Source organism: Eubalaena glacialis, chromosome 3 (genome assembly GCF_028564815.1).
Source record: "Eubalaena glacialis isolate mEubGla1 chromosome 3, mEubGla1.1.hap2.+ XY, whole genome shotgun sequence".
NCBI lineage: Eukaryota > Metazoa > Chordata > Mammalia > Artiodactyla > Balaenidae > Eubalaena > Eubalaena glacialis.
Genome location: NC_083718.1, coordinates 192,818,004 through 192,831,521, shown reverse-complemented (window position 1 = coordinate 192,831,521; position 13,518 = coordinate 192,818,004). Strand labels below are relative to the sequence as shown.

Below are 13,518 nucleotides of genomic sequence, written 5' to 3'. Positions count from 1 at the left end.
CCGTGACTCCTGGCATCGAGCGCCCCACGCCTCCTCCAGTCACCACCACCCCCGTCCTGGAGCAAGGTGACAACGGCTGACCGTCCTGAGCGTGGAAGCCTGTTTTGCAGTGGGAAACCTGCGCACTGACCTCCAGACGCAGGTGTGACACCTCACGGCCCTGGGGCTGCTTTACAGACGACTGACGCCCCCGCCCTCCCCAAGTCCGGCCAGTGCAGCAGGCAGGTTGGGCCGTCGCTCCCGGATGCCCTGCCTCCCACCCCCAAAGCATCCTACCGCAGCAGTAAGAAAAATGATGTTGCCAATTCTAAGGTCACGTTAAAAAAATGTTTTTATAAAAAGATTACGGTTTACAACGACTGGAAACCATGACATCCCACATTTCTAAGCTGCAGTGCTGGAACCGTAGGCCTTTAAAAGATATTGTGTCGTAGAAAAATAACTGTGCAGCTCAGTAAAATGCATGTTGTTCAGCTTCTCAACTTAGAACTAAATATTCACACCAATTGTAGTGTCCTTTCCCCCTGTGAATACAGTGAGTTGCTGTGTGGCTACATGATTTCAGAACCCTTTGAGCAGTTAGTTCCAATATTCAAGTGATTTCATAGAAAGCACCGGCAGAGTCAATTTGGTGCTGTAAAGGTGAAATGACTTAAGTGCATGTCAACGTGGCACCCCCTACGACAGAACCGACTGGAAAACTGAACAAAGAATGCATATATCTTAAAAACTACCGAGGTGAAGGAATAATTTAATATCACCACACACAAGCCCTGCAGAGCCGGTGCGGCGGGCAGTGCCTCCCTGGGAGCCTGAGGCAGTGGCCCGGCCGTCAGCGGAGCACGGTCACGTGGGCGGCGGCGAGGTCCAGGTCCGTCTTGGACGGATACACCACCTTCAGGTGCCCCTCCTCATCCACCACCCGGACCTGCTCCACCACCAGCGGGGCGCTCCCAGCCTGTTCAGCACCGCGAGTCGCCCTGGGATCCGAGACTTGTCCAGGAATGGCATCGACTTCGTGGTCGGAGAGGGAACCTTCGTCTTTATTTTCCAAAGTGTATTTGTTGATTTCTGCCATTTTCTGCAAATGAAAAATATCTTTTTAACCGAGAGATTAGAGGCAACCCAGGGAAGACAGGCTGCCGTCACCCATATGGCAAAGGGCAGCGGACGTGCCATCTGTCCCGCGGGGCCAGAGCCTCGGTGGGCAGGATGGGCGGGCAGGACGCTCACCAGGATGAGGGCGTCCATAATGTCCTTGCAGATCTGCAGGCTGGCGGCGCTCGTCACTTCCAGAAACAGGTCACAAGTGGTTTTCTTAATCTTAAACAGAAATTAGAAAGATTTCAGGAAAGAATCAAGTTATCACAAGCAGAGACCAGCAACTGCAAGGTCTAATCTGCAGAAAACCCTGTAAGACGGTGTCACACAAATCCGGACTGTCGCCCTCCTGAGGGGGGACACACACCGGGGTGCGGCACGCGCGGCAGCGAGCACACACAGCCACACGCGTGAACGCGACACGTGACGCGGTCTCAAAGGTGCCAGACGCTGGCAGACGCCGCCCACCTTCGTCTTCTCGCTGTTTGTTATGGGCGGGAAAGAAATCACGTCGCCGTTTGCATCCACGAGGCACGGATAATGCTCCTTCCCGTCCAGCAAGTGAAGGTACCTGGGTGGGAAGAAATACCGGTAACAGGCACAGCTGTGGAAACACGCCTAAAGGTGAGTGGACCAATCGCAGTTCTCTGGACACAGCAGGTGTCAGGTCAAGGGCACGTGACACAAGCCAATTCAGAGGAGGTGTTCGCAGGGCCTCCTCGGTGCCCGAGCTAGCCGAGCCTGACCCGGATCAAGCGCAGCAGGCCCGGCTGTCCCCTAACCCATGGCGCGCTCTCCCTGCGCACCTGGTGGACATGCCGAGGCCCCCCCCCCCCCCCCGCCGAGACAACACAAAGCCTGCACTCCTGGCACCTGCTTCTCTGAAGCCACGCGACACGGGGCTACGGTGGATCCTTCCCCACCGCCGGCATAAGAACCCGAGAGGAGAGTGAACGAAACCCGGGGCGGCCTCTCGAGTTGGGGCAGCTTCGCGAGCGCCCGCCTCGGCACAGGCTGATGAAGGGGGGCCCCCACCTGTGCAGGCCCGACACGTTCTGCCTCCTCTTCTGCTTCCTGTGCTCCTCGGCCTCCAGCTGCAGCTGCCGTACCAGGTCCTTGGCCTTGGCTTCCCGGCGCCCCAAGGGGACGATCTACGGGGTGGACACCGCACGTTGGCCTGTCGCTGGGGGTCCCAGCGGGAGGCTTCTGAGAGCTGACAGTCCTCCAGGCGGACGTCCAGCGGGCTGAGGACAGAGGCTGCCCCCACGTCACGTGCAGATATACTGTGCCTTCAGAGGTCACCCTGGGGGCTGAATCTGAAACCCGCCTAGTGCACAGCCGGGGTTCCACGCCTGTGGCTCTGAGGGGGCCGAGGGAAGAGATGGGGCCAGCGGCCAGAGCCAGTCCCCTGGGAACCCTCTGCCTGGGGCCCGAGGTGCCTCACGCAGAACCCGAGAGACCAGGAGCGGGGCCTTGACAGAACTCACACTGCGGTCAACCCCAGATCAGGGGGTTTGCAACTGGGATATAAACCACAATTTCTGGTTAAAAGTTAGTGAGCAGGTGAAGGAAACCACTTTCAAATCACCACCTCCTTTGATGTGTTTACTTTTGAAAGTAACTGTCAACACAACCTGTTTTATTTTATGTTCCTGCTGGGAGCAGAACAGGGTCAGATTCTACCCAAAATGCTCTGACTCAACCACCTGCACGTGTATTTTTTGAAAAACACACAAGGAACACTCAAACTGCAAACACTGGGATGCGTGGCCTCACCCTGAGGTCTTGCGGCGGGCGGGCGGCATACAGCAGGGGCCCCCGGATGGCTCTGAGGTCGTGGGTTGCGATGGTGGCCGCCGTCCTCTTCTCACAAAGGTCCTCGTGCAGCTTTGTCTGCAACACAAGTTCAAGGGCAGGCAGAGCTCAGTGTCCAAGGCCAGAGGGCAAGCCCCCCGCCACCCTAGCCCCCCTGGAGCAGCCTCCCCAGCCAAGTATTTATTTCGTGGAACCTCCGCTGGAAAGCTGGTATCTGCTTATCAGCAGAATTTCTTCTTGCCCTAACTCTACTGTGCAATGTTTGAGACTTCAAAGAACCCATCTCGAGCTAAAATTTATGACTGAATAAACAGAAGTGTGACTTAAAAAGAAAAACAACCCCAGCAAGCTTTTCCTCCAAAACACTGATCTTCGAGTTCTGAGCTCCCGGCTCGGCTTCCTCCCCGTACGTACGGCTTCAGCCCCGCAGGCCACGCTCGGGGTTGCCCACGTGCAAGGATGTGCTTTTTGCTCTAAAAGCTGGGCAGACTTCACAGAAGAACAACGAACTCTAAGTTTGTCTAGCTGAAACTTCACAGAAACTAAACAAGTCACCCGAGAACACGTTGGCAAGAGCTGACAATTTCAACTCTCTCTCATATGAGACTGAACACGTCACCTATTGCGGAAGTCAGAAACCCACCCGCACAGCAGAGACTCAGGGACGCTGACTGCGCCGGGTCCCCTCCCCACCCCACGGGGGCCGGGTCGCCCCGCCCTCCCCGCCCCCATCGCGGCCGCGGGCACCCACCTGGGAGGAGAGGAACCGCTTGAGCGCGTTCCCCGGCTGCAGGTCCATGCCCCGCACTACGGCGCCCACGATGAAGGGCCGCACGTCCCCGACCCCGGGGCTCACTGTGACCGTCAGCGGGGCCGGGTTCTCGGCCACGTGCAGCACCCGCAGCAGCAGCCGGCTGGCCTCGTCCACCCACGCCGCCTCGGCCTCGCCGCACTCCCTCTTCCTCCGCTCCCGCCGCTTCCTCCGCGCCTCCTCCCTGTCGGGGCCCTCGGCCTTGCCCCGGCCCCGGCCGCCCCCGCGGCCCCCGGCGCGCAGGTACTCCAGGATGGACCTGGTCTGGCAGCCGCTGACCATCTTCTCCAGGCGCTTGTCCCGCAGCCTGTTCCCCCGGAAGTTGATGTCCTTGAGCTTGGGGCAGTCGGCCAGCTCTGCTGGGATCTCACTCAGCTGGTTGTTGGACAGGTCCAGCGTCTGCAAGGGAGACCGGGAGGCATGAGACGGCCGGGACCCGCCCTCCTGCCGCCTGCCCCGCCTCAGCCCCACGCCTCTCCCCCAGCCCGGCGCCCAGCACAGAGGCCGTGACCGGGGCTCCTCGGAGGGGAGGCGTCAGTGGACTGCCCGTCGCCTCTGTGAAGTGCTGGTCTTGCTTGTGCTGCCTGACCACCGTGTGCCCGTAGTAACAACCATGGCAGAATTTCCCATCGATGGCTAGGTTAGAGGGGAAAAAGGACAACGAGGAACGCGGGGAATGTCTGGTTATAAACAAATAAGGACTTTACATGAGAAATAGATTCCCCACAAAGTAGCGCTGAGATGCCTTTAATTAAATGAGCAAAAAAGAAAAGAGCAAGAGTAACACAGCACGATGCTCTCGTATCCCGCGTGTGCGACAGAGAGCGAATCAGCGGCAATGCTGGGACGCAGGAGGAGGGAGCAGGGGCTACTGCTTCTGGGCTGTAAGGAGGTTGGTGAAACCCTGCGGCCCGTGAAAAGGAACCTTCTGTGACTACTACTGAGGCTGCCATCAGTGTCGCTGATGCGGTGGAAACGGGCCAAGTGGCCACCTCACGTGGTGGGCAGAAGGCAGGGTCCTGTGCCAGGGCAGGGACTCGGCTGGTGGTAAGGAGGACAGGGCCCCTCCCAGGAGGCCCAGGCGGCACACAGCCCTGCAAGTAAAGGGCTTCTTCCTCGTTCTCCTCCAGGGCCCGTGGGAAGCTCTGGATGGGCCCCGCTCGGCTTCGCTTGGACCTGACACGGGGCCCTGGGGAGAAACCCTATCATCTGGTTTGGTGGGAGTAAGCACAGGGGACTGACATTTGGACAGCGAGGCAGTGATGGGTGGCAGGGGCCTCCCAAGGGGCTGCAGATCCGGGAGCGCTCGAGCAGGCCCCTCCTCGCACCCAGGGAGCAGCGCCCACACCAGCGTGGCCAGCGAGGAGTCCTGGTCCTGATGGGGACACCACGGCCCCGAATGACCACAGCTGGGCCACAGCGGGTGGCGGGTTTGTCACCAGCTGGGAAGGGGGCAGGGGCTCTGACTATCCACAAGATGCCGTCTGCTGTGGCTGGCACAGAGGGTGGTTTTAAGGGAGCTTCACAGACCCCGGTTATGAAGGAAACTCCGGCTCAGCAGTCAGGCTGCTGCGAGGCCGGAAGAACCAGGGTGGAGGAGGGGTGTGGCAGGTGGGTGCCCGACAGAGGGTGACAGAGGAGCCTCTGCATGGCAGGACCGGAGGCTTGGAAGGGAGGGAGCAACTGCAGAGCAGACTTTGATCCTGCAGTCGACCCAGAAATGGAGAAAGAGAAGGTGAGCCTGACACGGTCTTCAGTCACCACTGGGGACCAAGCACCCAGTGGTCACGCGTGCTGTGGGTTAACCGGACGTCACACACCTGCCACCGTTTGGTGCCTCTCCAGGCCTCTCCCCGCTCTCAGGCGAGACTGGATAGGCGGGTAGATGGGCTGAAACGTGGCCCTTCCAGGCTTCTCTGTGTCCTGCCCCCCCCCATGCTCACGCACACACACACCCACCCGTGCACAGGACTCGGCGGTGCCCCCTGCACCCCAGCCTGGGGTCCGCTGGCCTCCTCACTCACTGCTAACTGGCAGCGTCAGCAACAGCCAGTGCCGAGCCCAGGGCTGCGGAGCTGCTCCGCCAGGACACGCCCAGGTGTCAGAACGCACCTGGACGGGAGGACGGGCCGGGGCCACCTAGACCAGGTATCCCTGTGTGCACACTCAGCCTGGCCTGGGCCAGAAGAACCGGGTCCCCGCCCACTGGCAGGCTGTGAACAGCAGACAAGGGCTGGCATTTCAAGGTCAGGTTTGGACCTGCACACCCAGCTTGGGGTCTCAACAGCTTGAACTCCACTGGCAACTCTCACTGCAGCGTGAAAACACAGCCGCCGCGGGTGGAAGGTCTGTGCCTCCACGAGGAAGAGACCCACAAACAGCAGCAGAGGAAGGGCCGGCAAGAGTGGGGGAGGGTGGCCCCCAGCCCCGACCAGAGCAGCGTCAGGCCAGCAGCCTGGTGAGATGGTCTCCACGGAGGACAGGTGCAGGGGCACTGGGGCGGGGGTCTTTCAGGGGCAACAATCACCAAACACTGGGCATTTCGGAGCAGAGGGCAGTGGCAGCAGCCAGTGCCACAGACAGCAGCCCAGGACCTGCCCTGAGGCCCTGCGGGAGACAAACAGGGAGCAGGGCAGGCAGCCGACAGGGCTCTGGGGGTGCCATGTTCAGCAGAGGCGGGGAGACCACCGATGAGTTCAAAGCGGCCCCCACAGCAGGACACACCACCCGGCGCCAGGCACGCAGAGCCGCAGGTTCGATGGGGAGTGGAGTCCACGGGTTTCACGGCCGGAGCGTGAGTGCCGGAGGGAGAGCCTGCAGCTGAAGTGATGTCTGGATGGCGTAAAACTGCGCAGGGCAGGGGGCAGGGGCGGGAAACCCACAATCGCCGAAGGGAGATGAAGTGAACTGAGTGCCCGTGGAGGGGCCCCCAGGTGCCTGCCCGGAAGGCACCCAGGCACTCCCCCCTGTAGGTAACACAACAGTGACACTGGCCAGGCAGGGACAGCCTCTGACCCTAGACTGTGACTCGACTGCTGGACCGAGCTGCGGGGAAGGGACCCTGAATCCCTGGCTGTGAGACCCTACAGACACACACTCTACCCCTGGGGAGAAACCCTGAGTGCCGTGGCCCTTCAGCTGATGAACGTGCTGTCCCGGAACAGTTCATAAATCTGGGGGCACATCTGGCCTGCCCGTCCCTCCAGCAGTCCCCGGTGGCAGTGCCATGGGTCTGGGTAACTGTCACTTACATTGAGGGCATCCTTGGAGCACCACAGCCCTGCGGCTGAGCCCAGTGGGTAACAGAACCCCAGTGGGGAGAAGCCCAGCTGAGTGGGTCCGAGGTCAGGACAGTGATGAAGCCGGCTCTCCAGGCAGAGTTAAGTGGGGAGGGAAAGGACAGCTCTCCCTTCAGCTTCCTCGTCCCCGGCAGCTGCAGTGGGGAAGAGGGTCCGACCTTCACGGCTCCCAGGGGAGTGGGCACCAAGGAGCCCTCATTTGCTGTCTCCCGACTGGGAGGTGAGTGGGACAAGCAGGGGCCTGTGTGCTGTCACCTTGGTGGCCCCTACAGAACCACGCCTCCAGGTATTCACCTCCTTGTGTGGCATCTCCCACAACTCTGGACTGAGCTCTACTTACTGAATCAGCAGGATGTAGTGGATGTGGCGGGCTGCTAGGTCCAGGTCTGCACCTCAGGAAGGCCTGGCAGCTCCTGCCCCTGTGCTCTAAGGAGCCCTGAGCCGCCATGTGAGAGGTCAGACTACCTGGTGGGGACGGTCTGACGTGGAGAGAGGAGTCAGCCACGCCAGCCACGCCAGCTGAGCCTGGCCCTGAGCCCACGGCAGCTGACCACAGCCGCACGAGTGATCAATGGCAAGGCAGCAACTGTCCAGCTGGGCTGGCCCACAGTGGAGGACCGTGAGCAAACAAAACGACCGCCGTGTTAAGCCACAGCCTTGGCGCGGTGATGCGGCCACGGAGGACCTGCACCAGTGCCATCGCCGCGCTTTCTTCACGGCACCGTGGTCATCCTCAGAGGGGAGGAGACAGGCAGGAGCCCAGGGCGCGGCTACAAGACACTGAGCTGAACCCACACTTTCTGGTTCCGAGCGCAGCTGTCCGACTCCGCTGTCCCCCCACCTCACAGGAAGGACAGAGAACACCTCTGTCCTCGGAGCGCCAGGGTGTGGAGCGATGCTGCTTCACCCAGTTCCAGTAGCCGTTCCTCGTGAAGGCATCATTTTAGAAAAGGCCCCAAAAGGACATCTAAGTCCAAAAGGGATTCCAAGTAGCTCTTACATGACACTCTCCAAGAAACAGGTCTCTTCATGTGAAAGAGATCGACGGAAGTCTAAAATGGGGAACAGGATGGACCGGCCGAGGGGGGATTGAGCAAGCAAGACGTTCTCTTTCACCTGAATGAGGGTGTTCTGGACACAATAAAGGCTACTTTACTGGGCGGGCACCCAGAGGTACTACAGAACATTAACAAAACAAAACAAAACCCAAACTTGAATACTGCTAAAACATTACAGATTTGAAGAAAAATATAAAAACTGTACACTCACATGACGCTATGTTAAGCTACACATTTAGTACATCGACCTTCTGGGAAACCAAGAGATGTATGAGATGGGTGATGGAGAAGAAAGGGGTTATATCATGTGTCACACCACAGCCCTGAAGGGAAGCTACAGCCCTGGGACCAGCATCCCAGGAGTCATCCCCCACAGCTTCTTCCCGGAAATGCCAGTTAGCGTGTGTCACTCTGCAGGGTGGCCTCCTGTTTCTCCTAACTATAAACACACACACGTACATACGCACACAGATACATCCTGACATAAAGACATTTGTAAAATGAGTTGGCAACATCTTAAGAGTAATTCCCACTGCAAATAGGTCAGTTGCTAAACTGTACACACGTTCTATTGTTTTAAAAAAGTCTGCATTGGGAACCTACCTCAACATCATAAAGGCCATATACGACAAACCCACAGCAAACATCATTCTCAATGGTGAAAAACTGAAAGTATTTCCTCTAAGATCAGGAACAAGACAAGGATGTCCACTCTCGCCACTATTATTCAACATAGTTTTGGAAGTCCTAGCTATGGCAATCAGAGAAGAAAAAGAAATAAAAGGAATACAAATTGGAAAAGAAGAAGTAAAACTGTCACTGTCTGCAGATGACATGATGCTATACATAGATAATCCTAAAGATGCCACCAGAAAACTACTAGAGCCCATCAATGAATTTGGTAAAGTTGCAGGATACAAAATTAATGCACAGAAATCTCTTGCATTCCTATACACTAACAGTGAAAGATCAGAAAGAGAAATTAAGGAAACAATCCCATTCACCATTGCAAAAAAAGAATAAAACACCCAGGAATAAACCTACCTAAGGAGGTAAAAGACCTGTACTCGGAAAACTATAAGACACTGATGAAAGAAATCAAAGAAGGCACAAACAGATGGTGAAATATACCATGTTCTTGGACTGGAAGAATCAATATTGTGAAAATGACTATACTACCCAAAGCAATCTACAGATTCAATGCAATCCCTATCAAACTACCAATGGCATTTTTTTTTTTTTTTTACAGAACTAGAACAAAAAATCTTAAAAGTTGTATGGAGACATAAAAGACCCAGAATAGCCAAAGGAATCTTAAGGGAAAAAAACAGAGCTGGAGGAATCAGGTTCCCTGACTTCAGACTATACTACAAAGCTACAGTAATCAATACAGTATGGTACTGGCACAAAAACAAAAATACAGGTCAATAGAACAGGATAGAAAGCCCAGAGATAAACCCACGCACCTATGGTCAACTAATCTATGACAAAGGAGGCAAGACTATACAATGGGGAAAAGACAGTCTCTTCAGTAAGTGGTGCTGGGAAAACTGGCCAGCTACATGTAAAAGAATGAAATTAGAACACTCCCTAACACCATATACAAAAATAAACTCAAAATATATTAAAGACCTAAATGTAAGACCGGCCACTATAAAACTCTTAGAGGAAAACATAGAAAGAACACTCTTTGACATAAATCACAGTAAGATCTTTTTTGACCCACCTCCTAGAGAAATGGAAATAAAAACAAAAATAAACAAATGGGACCTAATGAAACTTAAAAGCTTTTGCACAGTAAAGGAAACTACAGACAAGATGAAAAGACAACCCTCAGAATGGGAGAAAATATTTGCAAACACATCAATGGACAAAGGATTAACCTCCAAAATATATAACCAGCTCATGCAGCTCAATATTAAAAAAACAAACAACCCAATCAGAAAATGGGCAGAAGACCTAAATTTCTCCAAAGAAGACATACAGATGGCCAAGAGGCACATGAAAAGCTGCTCAACATCACCAATTATTAGAGAAATGCAAATCAAAACTACAATGAGGTATCACCTCACACCAGTTAGAATGGGCATCATCAGAAAATCTACAAACAACAGATTTGTAGAGAGGGTGGGGAGAAAAGGGAACCCTCTTGCACTGCTGGTGGGAATATAATTGGTACAGCCACTATGGAGAACAGTATGGAGGTTCCTTAAAAAACTAAAAATAGAACTACCATACAACCCAGCAATCCCACTACTGGGCATGTACCCTGAGAAAAGCATAATTCAAAAAGATACATGCACCTCAGTGTTCATTGCAGCACTATTTACAATAGCCTGGTCATGGAAGCAACCTAAATGCCCATCAACAGATGAATGGATAAAGAAGATGTGGTACATATATACAATGGAATATTACTCAGCCATAAAAAGGAACGAAATTGAGTCATTTGTAGAGACGTGGATGGACCTAGAGACTGTCATACAGAGTGACGTAAGTCAGAAAGAGAAAAACTAATACCGTATATTAACGCATATATGTGGAAGCTACAAAAATGGTACAGGTGAACCAATTTGCAAGGCAGAAATAGACACAGATGTAGAGAACAAACCTATGGACACCAAGGGGGGAAAGCGGGGGGTGGGATGAATTGGGAGATTGGGGATTGACATATATACACTAATATATATAAAACAGATAATAAGAACCTGCTGTACAAAAAAAAAAAAGTCTGCATAAAAGGATGGCAATGAGGAGGAAGAAACAGAGGTCTGCCTCTTTAAGGACAGGAGCCTCTAGACTGGATTTAGGCCATGGTCATGGCAACTCCTGCCCTCTGGTCTCTTCCTCAACAGACTTACTGGGCCCTTGTTCCGAGTCGAGCATTCTGTTGGGACCTGGGGTCCCCGGATGAATAAAATAAGCAAGCAGTCCCTAGACAAGAGCCTAGACGAAACCCCAACCTACTTGCTGTGTACTTTGGGCAACCCCTTCCGGCCTTCTGTTAGACAGGAATAACCACCCCTGCCTTGGAAAGCCGTTGTTGGGGTCAAGTGAACTATCACATGTGAAATCACACACGTGGCCTTATGCAAATTCCAGTCATTTCACATCTCCACGCCCTGCCTGGGTGGCCCCACGCACAGGGCTCACCCAGTCCTTCCACAAACATTTGGAGATGCAAAAATTTAGACATCCGTCCCTGCTGTTGACCTGCTTCCGACATGAGCGGGAAGCCCAATTAGTCCACGATCACGAAACAGTGTGTTGCGTGTTAAAGCCCAGTTGTGAGCAGAGTGTGTGGGGCGAGCCGAGAGGACCACCCGAGGACGGAGGCCAGGCTAGTGCGAGGGGACCCGGGGGTGGGCCCGCTTCCCAGAGATACCGACGCTGCGGTGGCCCTTCCCGGCCGAGTTGGGACGGCTCGGCACCGGGAGGAGACCCCCGTCCGTGGCTACCACAGGGCCCGCCCCGCCCGCCCCGCTGACCGCTGACCTTGAGCGAGGCCAGGTGGGCGATTTCGGGGCTGAGCTCCTGGAGGCAGTTGTCGGCGGCCGCCAGTTCGCTGAGCAGCGGCAGCGCGCCGGGGCGGAAGAGCGCGGCGGGGAAGGCGTCCAGGCGGTTGCCGGTGAGGTTGAGGGTCTGCAGGCGCGGCGCGCAGCGCGCCAGGTCGGCGGGCAGCTCGCGCAGCCGGTTGCCACTGAGGTTGAGGCTCTGCAGCTGCGGGAGGCCCGGCGGCTCGGCGGGGCCTAGGCCCTGGCCCGGCGGCAGCGCCTCCAGCGCGTTGCCTGACAGGTCGAGCACGCGCAGCGCGGGCAGCGGGCCGAGCTCAGGGCTCAGGCCGGGCCCCAGGGCGTTGCGCCGCAGCACCAGGCTGTGCAGCTGCGGGAGGCCCTGCGCCAGGCCGGGGCCCGGCTCGCGCAGGCTGCCGCAGCCGCTCACCTCCAGGTAGTGCAGCAGCGGCAGCGTGAAGAGCCGCGGCGGCAGCCGCCCGCCCGCCGCGCGCACCCGCTGCTCCAGCCCGGGCCCGGTCAGCAGCAGCTCCCGCCGCCGCTCCCGCTCCGCCAGCTCCAGCTCCGGCCAGACCTCCGACACCGCCGCAGCCGCCATCGCGCCGTCGCTCCCGCAGCCCCTACCGGGGCGCTTCCGGGGCACGCGGCGCCACTTCCGGTCTGGGCCGGAAGGAGCCGTCGAGAGGTGCGCGGACGCTAGAGCGCCGCAGCGAGGGCCATAGAGGAGCCCGGTGGGGCGTGGCTCGAGGCCGTCGCCGGCGGGGTCCGGATCATCACCGTGGGCGTGTGGGTGGGCGCCCGGAGCGCCCAGGCCCACGTAGGGCCGTGAGTGCTGGGCCTCCGGCTGAGTCTTCCTGCCCGCGAGGCTGTCGGGGAGCAGCGGGGACGGCCCCGCACGCTGTGCTCTATGGTCTCGGCCGAGCCCCTAAGACAAAGCCGGAGAGCGAGTCTGCGGACGCGTCCGCTTCACGGACCTGCGGGAGACGCCCGGGAACGTGGTGACTCCCAGGTGGCCTAGAATTCAGGCTAAACGCCGTCTGAAGGGGAAGGGGGAGGAGATGAGTGGTTCTTAGGGGAGATGAACGGTCCCTAAGAGGACAGACGGGCGGAAGGACCGTGTGACAACGGGTGTGTTGTCACTTCTAGTCCTCCGGGGACGAGCCTGTCTTCCCTGGACGGTGCGCTCCCGGGAGGGGGTCTCTGACGACTGAGTTCCTTTGGGAGGGTGTGTTTAGGCAGAAGGGGAGTTCAGACAAACCTCTCCCTGCGTTTACTGATGTACAAGAGCACACAGCTCAGAATAGTCAGTATACCGAGGTGGTACATTTCGGGGTGGTATGATCTGAACTCCTAGTCATATTTCGGGGTGGCATCGTCTGCTACCCTTCAAAAACCTAACCAAGTCCTCTTCGTAATTTCCCATCCGCTGGCTCCCTCTCCCTGCCCTGTGGCTGTAACCCCCCAGCCGCCCTGTATTAAGAGTTGAGTTCACTGTCCCCTGCTGCAATCTTGCACTGTCTTCCTTGCTGGTTTTTAACAAGCATACAGTGCACTTTTTTTTTTTTTTCTTTTAGAGGTTAGTGATTTGTGTATTGGAATCACCAGGAAGTTACAAGTGACTGATGCCCCAGTCCCTGGTCCAGAGATTCTGGGCTGCAGCACAGGCATGGGGGTTTTACAAGCTCCCCGGGTGTTTCTGTTGGGTACGCAAGGTTGATAGGCTGCTAGGGATCAGATCGTTTCCATGTGTTAGGACCCACTAATCAGGGCTGTTTGGAGGAAGAGGGTGGGAGGAATAGTGCTGAGGTCGGCTGTCCTGTTCTCTGCCCCTGTTTTCGTTAACTCCTCACCCCAGCAGGGTTTTCAGTTTTATTTTGTTTTGAAATTCCTGAACATTGTATTGAAGGGTGATGTACATCCAG

At 56.4% G+C, this 13,518-nt stretch overlaps 1 protein-coding gene across 1 annotated transcript; it reads right to left on the bottom strand.

The window, feature by feature from the left end:
- Positions 1-313: 313 nt before the first annotated feature.
- Positions 314-12,228, bottom strand: LRRC47 (leucine rich repeat containing 47). Its single transcript, XM_061185080.1, has 7 exons — positions 11,580-12,228; positions 3,668-4,126; positions 2,878-2,994; positions 2,137-2,252; positions 1,570-1,672; positions 1,234-1,323; positions 314-1,081 (listed from the first exon to the last, which is right to left on the bottom strand). The coding sequence occupies exons 1-7, from the start codon at positions 12,192-12,194 to the stop codon at positions 833-835; spliced, it is 1,749 nt and encodes a 582-aa protein (XP_061041063.1). The 5' UTR covers positions 12,195-12,228; the 3' UTR covers positions 314-832.
- Between the last annotated feature and the right edge of the window lie 1,290 nt (positions 12,229-13,518).